The sequence below is a fragment of the Bombus vosnesenskii genome, unplaced genomic scaffold (assembly GCF_011952255.1).
Source record: "Bombus vosnesenskii isolate JDL3184/JDL3185 unplaced genomic scaffold, Bvos_JDL3184-5_v1.1 scf7180000015527, whole genome shotgun sequence".
Lineage (NCBI taxonomy): Eukaryota > Metazoa > Arthropoda > Insecta > Hymenoptera > Apidae > Bombus > Bombus vosnesenskii.
Genome location: NW_022884033.1, coordinates 18190 through 28862, shown reverse-complemented (window position 1 = coordinate 28862; position 10673 = coordinate 18190). Strand labels below are relative to the sequence as shown.

General features: G+C 43.4%; 1 protein-coding gene across 1 annotated transcript; it reads right to left on the bottom strand.

Annotated features, from left to right (window-relative positions):
* Positions 1-512: 512 nt before the first annotated feature.
* On the bottom strand, positions 513-4976 carry LOC117241247. Its single transcript, XM_033507213.1, has 3 exons — positions 4034-4976; positions 1481-3640; positions 513-1408 (listed from the first exon to the last, which is right to left on the bottom strand). The coding sequence occupies exons 1-3, from the start codon at positions 4974-4976 to the stop codon at positions 513-515; spliced, it is 3999 nt and encodes a 1332-aa protein (XP_033363104.1).
* Between the last annotated feature and the right edge of the window lie 5697 nt (positions 4977-10673).

Here is a 10673-nt window from a genome sequence, read left to right as displayed (position 1 = left end):
GGATACTCTCGATGCCACCGGCGCCAGAAATGTTGTTTGAGTTTCTGAATATGCTGCCAGCAGGAGAGACGGTTGGATGGCGTGTCCCTGAAATCTCGTTCTCGGAAACTTGTTAGTGAATCTCCGATGAGGAAATGACCGGGAGTGAGAACGAGGAGATCGTTTGGGTCTGAAGATATTGGCGTCAGCGGACGGGAGTTGAGGATAGACTCGATTTCGATGATGAGGGTGTTAAGGTTTTCGAAGGTCAAGAGCTCGTTACCGACGACACGTCTGAGATGTCGTTTGAAAGACTTCACTGCAGCCTCCCACAACCCACCGAAGTGAGGAGAGTTGGGAGGGATGAAGTGCCATTCGATCCGTCGGTCGGCTAAAAAGGACTGGACCTGTGCCTTGTGATCGTCGGATTGCAGGAGATTTCGGAGCTCTCGTAATACGTTGTTGGCACCAACGAAGTTGGTACCGTTGTCGGAGTAGATTGTCACACAGAATCCGCGGCGAGCGATGAATCTTCACAGAGCGGCAATGAAGGCCTCGCTAGTGAGATCGCTGACCAACTCGATGTGGACTGCTTTGACTGCAAGACACACAAAGATTGCTACGTATACCTTGATTTTGCGTCGGTTGCGAACCTTTCGTTCCTTGATGTAAAACGGTCCGCAGTAGTCGATTCCGACGTTGGTAAATGGCCGAGACTCTGTTATCCGTGCAGCTGGAAGGTCGCCCATTATGTAATCCACTGGAGGGGGGTTGGCTCTGCAGCAACGGACGCACTTCTTCAGCGTGCTCCAAACTTGACTGCGGCCGTCGATAGGCCAATAAGATCTCCTTAGGGCGTATAAGGTAGCTTGAGTTCCGGTGTGGAGATTTAGGAGGTGTTCATGCTCGATTATGAGCGCGGTAACTGAGGATTTGGGTAGAATTATTGGGTGCTTCTGGTTGAAAGGCATTGGTGAATGACTGAGTCGGCCTCCGACGCGCAGCATCCCGTCCTTGTCCAGAAATGGATTGAGTCTTTGGAGTTTCCCTTTCACTGCCGAATTTCTGTCTGTCTGGAGAGCACGGATTTCGTCTGAAAAATAAGCTTGCAATAGTTTGATTAATCTGCTGTGTGCATTGGCCAACTCGTGCATGGTCAGAGGTTTGCCTCGATCCCGGATTTGTCTCCATCGAAGGCACCGAGCGGCAATTCTTATAAGCTTGGGCCAAGAGAAGAATCTCCCCAGTATGCTGTGGTCCGCCGGAGTCGCGGACAGACAGGTTGCCCTTTTCTGCTCCGGTGTTTCGTTTAACGGTACTGGGTTCCACGTTGGCCAGTATTCTTCAGGTTGTTGAAGCCACTCTGGTCCATGTTGCCAAATGATTGTTTTCAGGAAGTCTTCGGGTAGTTGGCCTCGAGATATGAGATCTGCCGGGTTATCGGTAGTGGGGATGTGACGTCAATCTGAGGCGTGAGTCTTCCTTTGAATTTCTGTCACACTGTTAGCGACGAAGGTTTTTAGCGTGTGGGGTGACGTGTTGATCCAACGTAGAACGATTGTGGAGTCAGTCCAATAAACGGTCCGAGCAACGTTGCTTGGCAAGGCTTGGAGGACCGTGGTGGCTAGTGACGCGAGAAGGAGTGCTCCACTCAGTTCCAGCCTTGGAATGGTTAGTGATTTGAGCGGAGCTACCTTCGACTTCGCAGTGAGGAGACGCGCACAGACATGACCATCCAGGGTGATGGTGCGAAGGTAAACGCATGCTCCATATTCCCTGTCGCTGGCGTCACAGAACCCGTGTAACTCAATTTCCGCTGCGGGACTGATTATCGTTTTGCGTGGGAACTCCACGTTATTCAATAATGGCAGCTGTGCGTAATATTTGCTCCATTCCGTGTGCACGTCAGCCGGTAAGGATTCGTCCCAATCAATTTTTAGCATCCAGAGTCGCTGGAGCAACATCTTAGCTCGAACAATTACTGGTGCCAGCAATCCGAGAGGGTCGTAGATCTTGGCGATTTCGGAGCTGATTGTTCTCTTCGTAATTCGAGAGTCGGCATTATTGATTTTGACGGAGTATAGGATCGAATCGTCGAAGGAATTCCAAACAACACCCAGTGTCTTGAAGGTTTGCGATTCGCCTAGTAGCAGCTTATCGTTTATGTCCTTCTCGGGAAGTCCTCGTAGCAGTTCCCGGTCGTTCGATGCCCATTTCCGAATGTTTAAGCCGGCTAGCTTGAGCAGTTCTGTGAGCTCCGTTCTCAATGATCGTGCTTCGACCCTTGTATCGACTCCTGTGAGAACATCGTCGACGTAAATGTCTCGCTGTAAGACTGTCGCCGCTCGTGGATATCGATGCCCCTCGTCGTCCGCCAGTTGCTTGAGGCAGCAGATGGCTAGATACGGGGCCGCTGAGAGCCCGAATGTCACTGTGTTGAGTTGATAAGTGTCGACTTCTCCATCAGCATTGCGCCACAAAATTTGTTGAAATTTCCGATCCTCCGGGCGCACAAGAAATTGGCGATACATTTTTTCGACATCGCCTGTAATGACGTATTGATGAGATTGATATCTTAGAAGGATGAAAAATAAATCATCTTGTAGTTTCGGTCCCGTATGAAGTACGTCGTTTAATGAAACTCCGGTGGTGGCTGGGGCCGATCCGTCAAACACGACTCGGAGTTTTGTGGTTTGGCTGGATTCCTTGATCACGCCATGATGTGGCAGAAAATATCCATCGTCCGTGCAGTGGCCCGTGGTAACTTTCGTCATGTGCCCTAATGCCAAGTATTCCTGTATTACGGCGTGATAGTCGGCTTCGAAACGCTTATCTCGTTGGAACCGACGGCAGAGAGATGTTAGTCGCTTCATCACCATGGCTCTGGAGGATCCAAGCGAGGGAGTTGTCTCGTTGAAGGGGAGAGCGACCATGTATCGCCCTTCGTGGGTGCGTTGAACGTGATTCCGGAAATGTTCCTCGCACTGTCGTTCCGCTTCTGAAGTGTGCGCAGTGGTCGGTCCTTCGTCGATTTCCCCAAAACGGGCGAGATCCGCCTGCAAGGCCGTCGTGGACGCGTGAAATGCGTGTGCGGGTGGTTGCGAGGCTGGGCTTCCCCCGATGACCCATCCGAACCGCGTTTTTTGCAGACGCAAGTCGGTCCCGTTCGCTTGACTGATATCAAGTTGGCCGACACACAGTGACGCTAGTGTTGGCCCGGCGCTCAATAGCACGTCGATCGGAGCAGGTCTGTGGAATCTTGGATCGGCTAGTCGTAGATTTCTGGGTATCTGTATCGTTGACTGATCCACGGGTTGATCTGGGATCGAAGTCGATATGGTCGGTATGATGAGAAAAATCCAGATGCGTTCGTATGTGCCGTCAACGAAGGTGATCGTGGCCGTGATGTAACGTTTCGAGGTCGTGGACAATGTGTTGAGTGTTCCGATTGGGACCGAACATTTCCGTTGGTTGAGTCTTAACGAATTGGCGAGTTTCTCGGTGATGAAGTTCATGCTAGCGCCGGTATCTAGCAGAGCTCTACAGCGGAACGGTCGAGTTCTATTGTCCAGTATGTTGACCTGTGCAGTGACTAACAAATCGTGGTGGAGTGATCCGGAAGGAGGCGAGGTCAATGAGTCTGTTTTCGGTGGTTCGGTCCCTAACAAAGCCGTTTGAGGACGTCAGGGTTCCCCTAGTTGTTTAGGACTGCGGGAGGTATTTGATCCCGATGCCGTCGTTCGCGATGACCGAGATACACGTTTTGGGGATGTTCGCGGAGACGTTCGGGGAGACGTTCGGGGAGACGTTCGTGGAGACGCGGATGCCCGTCTCGATCGGTGTGACGACCGCGGAATCGGTGAACTAGGCGGAGATCGACCGTTGGATGACCGGTCGCTCGACGATCGACCGCTCGGTGTTCGGCTCACACGTGTCCGTAATCTACTGTGACCATGCTCTTGATGTAAGGAAGTGTGGTGTCGCTGTCTACAGATGCGACATGACCCGGCGGAGCATTGATTGAGAGCGTATCCCTTGCCTCAACAATTCGTACAGAGCGACGCCCGTTTGGCAGTGTCGAGACGCTCTTTGGGCGATTTCGCTTTGAAGACGTCGCAATTCCGTAGTTCGTGTTGTCTTCGACAGTCCGGACATACCGGCGTCTCGAGTGTCATGGTGAATGCATGACTTCGCGGCGCGCTCGGTCGCTGACGGTTGGGTGGTTCGGAGGCCCTTTTCGTCGCGGTAACTGCTGAACTTGTTCTATCGCCGTTTGTCCGTGTTTGCAAGAAGTCTATTAAGTGCGTGTATGACGGCAATTTCTTGTCTGGTAAGGTGCATTGCCATTTGCGAATGATGGCTGGGGGTAACTTCCATGTAAGTAATTTGAGAAGAACGGTGTTTGATGTGATTGGGTCACCGAGGTTCTCTAATGCTTGGATATTTATCTTGACCGTCTCGAGAAAGTCGTCTATGGCTTCGGGTGTCTCTTTAACTATTTTCGGATAGTCGAAAAGCAAGTCGAGGTGGCGCATGCAGATTTGACGGTGGCAGTCGAATTTTTCCTTAAGCACGTCGACGGCGATTGCATAGTTTGACTCGGTGAGGGCTAACGATTGTATACTTCGCGCGGCCTTTAAGGTCAAAGAGGATCGTAGGTAGTGAAATTTCTGCACGGATGTAAGTCGCTTGCTTCGATCGATAGTGGATAAGAAGGAGTCGTAAAAGGAGTGCCAATTTCCGATGACACCGTCAAAAGTAGGCAAGTGAATTTCCGGCAGTTTAACTGATGTCGGCTCGGCGACATTAGACGACTCGGAGCCTTGTGATTTCGACGACGATGCTGGTGTATCATCCATGAGGGTGTGTATTCGGACTACAAGATCGTCATATGTGTCGGTTACTTCGGAAACGCGCGCGTCGTCTAACTCGCCTAAATCTTCTAATTCCTCTTGTAACAATCGATATTGTTTCCACGCGTCGTCGAGTAGTATCATATAGGCCGTTAATCGGGCCTTAATCGGTTGTGTAGATTTTTCGTATTCATCGAGTCGTTTCGATACAGAGGTAAATCGACCGATTTGAAAGCCTCGTCTCCGATGCAAGGAGGTAATTTTCTCTGCGTTCTCCATAGGTATCGCAGTTTGAGAGGAAAATGCAATGAGCGAGCTTACCTTGTGGTTGTGAGTTTGAATGTTACTCGTCACCGTGTGTGTTTCGTTTGATGTGTAAGACGTGTTCTTACTGAAGTCGACCCTCCAGTTGTTGGCGTGAGGCTGCGTGATTATGTTGGATTCACGTGGCACTGTATGATAGTGGGTGGCACTGGTATGCACTTTTCACTTGAGGCGTCATACGGCTTTGAGGATCGAATGATTCGACCAGTTACGTGTCCACACTTTTCACTTGTCACTGAATCCGGCTCGAAGGACCAAATGTTTCGACCGGATGGGTGACAAAACTATCCACTGCCACTGATGATCCGGCTCGAAGGGCCAAATGTTACGACCGTTCGCGGAGAGACGCGGTCGCGAGGAAAACGCGTCAGCGAGAGGCGTAACAAAGTTCCGTCCATTTGTCTCTCGTTACTTTTCAAGTGCACGCGAACCTACATGACGGAACTTCACAGTCCATTGCCTGGGAAACGAAGCCAGACAAAATGTTACAGATCTGGATGCATGTATAAAGATACCGTTTATTCTCGTACATATTTCTGTGTTTTTTTAAATATTTTTCTATTCGACAATATCAAATAACAAAACCGATTGCTTCAGTCAACGCACATACCGCGCTTAATGCACTCGTTCTCGTCAAAAGTAAATTACCGAAGCGTCCTGTTTTGCGACCAAGTTTTCAGGACAGAAAAAATAAAAAAAAAACAAAATCATATAAAAGCTCCGCTCCCCAGTGGCTTAAACCCAAAAATTGTATTAAACACAAAACATGTAAAGCGCCGACACATAATATAGTATGGCTACGTCGTACCGCCGCGTATCGGTACCTTTGCTTAACACATTATTACCAAAATTCACAGTTTATTGTGAATACCAAAATGTATTTGAAATTGTATCTTGGGTTAAATAAACATCATTAAATGCACTCGTTCTCGTCCGATCACGAAAGTTTAAGCAACGCTGGGCGCGGATAGTACTTAGACGGGTGACCGCTTGAAAACCCCGTGTGGTGTTGCCCTTTTTTGCTTTTCCAATCTTTTTTACTTTTCTGAATAATCTATGATCGTATCCAGGGAAGGAGAAATATATTTTTAGCATTACACGACTGTCACCATACGTTGTATCATTCTTTCATACACGTACAAAGAAACTGGCACACGTTTTAAAACTGAAAGGAATAACGTCTCGTGGTATGCAGAAATTTTATGATGCCAGATTAATATCAAAAGTTATTATTTTACATTTTCGACTTACTTTTGTACGAGGAATCACATCCTTTTGGCTTGCACCACGATTTTCGGTATACCCTGTATGTACTATCGTATGTATGTACTTATACAGCACAAGAAAAATAGAATATTAATCCGTAGTGTAGTATCGTGCACAAAAAGGCCAAAGAGATATCGAGTAAACCATAAACAATGCCGCGAGAGCCGAGGCGTCGTCGGGTCCATCAATGTGTCGTCGGTCCTTCAATTGAATAGTTTCGTAGAAAAGGCCTACATGACCTTGGCCACGAGTGTTTACGGAACACGTGCGTGGTGGACCTAAGAAAAGACAAAGGGATGCTAGGACAGTCAGTGTCAGTGGAGAAGTCAGAGAGTGTGAATCGAGAAGTCAGAAAATGCGAGTTGCGTTGTCGATATAGTGTTGCTAGCGTTGTGTGAGAGTGTCGTCCGCGTGAGAGAGAGAAAGAGCGTTGGATCTGTTGTGACGAGAGTTGCGAGTTAACTATTGAGTTGTCTAGAACCATCGTTCTTCTGTTTAATCAACATGTGTACAATCCATTTATTGTAAATAAATCATCAATAATAATAATATTTTATTCCCGATACTACAGTAGGGTTGCTGGAAAAGTGCTTGCAACAGAGGTGTACCCAGAACACGAATGTAATTTAAAGAGTTCACATAAACACATATTCAATGTGATCGTGTTCTTAAATATTTGTGTAAGATCAGTTTTGAAAATTAGTTGAAAGAATGAACAACCATTCTGAAATCTAGTTTGTTTTTAGGAGACAGATTTGTTATTAGTTTGAGGTTTTAAACGTGCAAATTTGTTAGCCCGTAAGTATTTCACGCATGATCTTTTAATTGCACGTTGTTAATCTCTTAGGTACGATGCGCCACTATAGTGGCTTTCGCGGATATCATCTTATATTACGACACGCCACTATAGTGGCTCACTCTACTGACTCATTCGCTCACCGTTTCAACAAAATGGTCTTTTTCATTTGTCTTACTTCACGCAATATTTTATAACAGTGTTAACAATATACAGATAGAATATATAGTCTTTGTTTTTGATACGCCAGTGTTTTGCTTTTGTTAAAATAAATATACCATTATTAGATGCTCTTTTTAACATGCCGACCCGTATCCTTATAATTTTTTAGAATCTTCAATCTCAAAATGTCGCTTCAAAACGGAAAACGAAGAGCAATTTGGAAAACACTATCGCGCTATGAGTGTGAAAATCGTGACGTGGGTCTATGTGTCGTACCGTGCTTTAAAATATGTCACACACAGTTGTATTATTAATTATTAGAGTGAATTATGAAACTTAAAGTATATGCATCATATTTTCAAGAAAAATTGTAGTTTAGTTATTAAAAACTTGATACCAATGTGCTTGCGCAGAGAACACCACCCGTCACATATTGCAGAGGCGTATCGTTTACACGTAATTCGCGTCAAACTCTGCCGTAGAGAGAAACAACTGCGCGCAAAATTCAGCCCTACCTAAGAGGTTAAACGTCTTCTATCACCTCCACATAGTACAGCTGATGTAAGGTATCTTCCAAGATGTTAATTCTCAATACCCTCTGCCATTGTTTTCTTTCCTGTACTGTTTATATTATGTACATTTTGTGTTTATTATTTTGTTATACTTTCGAAGAATAATTTGAAACTGGAATTTATCAAGTAACTCTTTTACGAAACTTATGCTGCATCTTCAAATAACGGTTTACGCATCAAGTTTATTCGCGTCAGTGTTACTTAACATTTATGAAGTAACTTGTTTGAACAATTTTGTAGGCGTTACGTAATAAGAAATTAACCTAATTTTCTTATTTGATATTTTATGCTTCCACCTACTTCGTCAAAAATATCCTAGGCGCTTTAAACCAAGCAATATAAACTTTCTCAGGAAAAGAGAATATGTGTATACTTCGCCGACTTCGTCTGTATACCTAAAGATGGATGCCGGCTTCATCAAAATTAGAGCAGGTATAAACTTTAAAGGACATTATAAAAATGATCAATGTTGTTCCAAGAGACGACGAGGAATGAATTTTATAATGTAGAATCTGCATCGGCGATGAAAATTTACATAGGAGAACGTTGGGGGGAATGGCGTACTATTTCTTAAATATATTATTTTTTTTTTTTATGTGTCAAGGATGGAGATTTGACAGTTATTGCATGTGATTCTATAAGTTTTTAGCAATGTAATGCATAGACGATGCGACGAGAAAGATCGATTGTTATTTTAAAAATTCTGGTTATTGGAAGAATAATCAAAATGTTAGTTTCCTCACTCGTAGTATAATAAATAATTTTACTGTAGAATTTAAATTTTAAGAAAATAAAAAATAGTCTACACTGGATAATGCATACATTAATGTTACTTAATTTAAGATTCTTTTCACTTTTCTCACAGAAACGAATCGTGCAATTGTCCAGGAGGGAAATCCGAAACGTATTACAGCGTAATGTTGCGTAAGATAGCTGACGAGTAAAAAGTTATAATCATATTACGTTTATCGTGTAACAAGTTCAGCTTGCAAGCGTACTTTCGAAAGGACGATGATGGTGATACTAAGTCATACTTGTCATCTTGGCAAGATTGCGCGGTGTGTGGTTTGCTTTTCAGTCGTCACTTTCGCAGCACCGGTGCATTCACAATAGACGCGACGATCTCGAGCACTGGAGATGCAGTTGCTATGTTGAGAGTGTAATTATGGATGGCAGTGGAGGAAACCTAGATGGTTATTGCAACCTAGCTAGTGCAGTTTGCTGCTATGTGTGTTAACTTACGTGTGCGGTAGCTACCACACCATTCACCGACAGTTTACGAGCTACGCATATCGCACTAGTTCGTCGTCAATTTTTGCAACTACGTTCTTATAATATTGTTTCGAACGTTACGTCGATTATACGATATCCGATTGTTTTTCAATTATATGGAACGTTATACTAACAATGAGATTTATTCAAATATGTATATACAGCATTGAAATATAAGTAACATGGATGATATTGCAACTAATTGTACATGATGTAATACGATATGTGTGATTGCAATCATTTCCATAAAATGTTATCAAAATAATAAGTAAATATATATATATATTATGTAATTACATTAATAGTAAACCAACGGACACGTCTGTGTTCACGGTTACATATATTTACGCATAGTAAGTGCATACGTTACGCATAGTAGTAATATATTTTTGTTAATAATTTTTGAAGAAATAACGAACGACGGCTAACAAATGCACGTCAAAACTCTATGCCAAAATCAAGATCATCGAAACTGGCCTCCCCTTTACCAATATTTACCATAAAATGTATTGGCAAATTTAAGCAAATATGACTTAAAACTAATTGCAGTTTGGTTTAAATCTAATCCAAACTCAAACAAAAAATGGTATTGAAGTAATAAATGTATACAGTAAGAAGCAAGCAGAAAACTATAACTAAATGAATATGTTGTCCTTTTTTAATGTGACAAATTAATATGCATGTTATTTCATTTTAAAGCAATAGGAACGTAAATTTATCAACACGGAGGCAGTGGTGCAATTTTTAATCCGCGTTATAGGGGGTCACACTGTATATTATTTATTAAATTAATAGTGAACCAATATATAAAATTATGTTTGGAAAAAATATACATTCTCATTACAAACATAATTTGCTTCAGTATTTTGTTTAGCTCTCAGAATTTTTATCATACGAAATATGAATCTTTAAAGTTCTGCAAAGTAAGTCTTAAAATATATAGTCCCTGTAATGATTTCCTTTTAAGCCTATAATCTATTCAACAATGACAAATTACACTGAATTAAATATTGTTGCGAGAATTAGTTCAAGAACAATTAGCATTAAAATTGGAATAAATTGAGTACACAGTTGTTACGTCGCGTAACACTCTACCTAGCCGAGGCCACACACCGCGGGCAATATGGCAACCAGATGTCTTCGGATACACGCAGCGTATCCTCCATAGTTTCAAGTACCTACAAGTTTCATAGTTTCAAGAATTTACGCTTCTCGCTAACGCGTTTTCCTCGCGACCGCGTCTCTCCGCGAACGGTCGTAACACAGTAAAGACATAATGAAATGGCATTTCCATGATAAAGAAATCACACGCTACTAATATATTAACGGTTTCATTCAAATTCGCAATTTACACCAAGCAATTAACTATTTTATTAAAAATGAAAGATAACCTAAAATTTTCATGTAGTAATGAGAAGTGGATAATCATTTTCGAAATTGCTGCGCAGA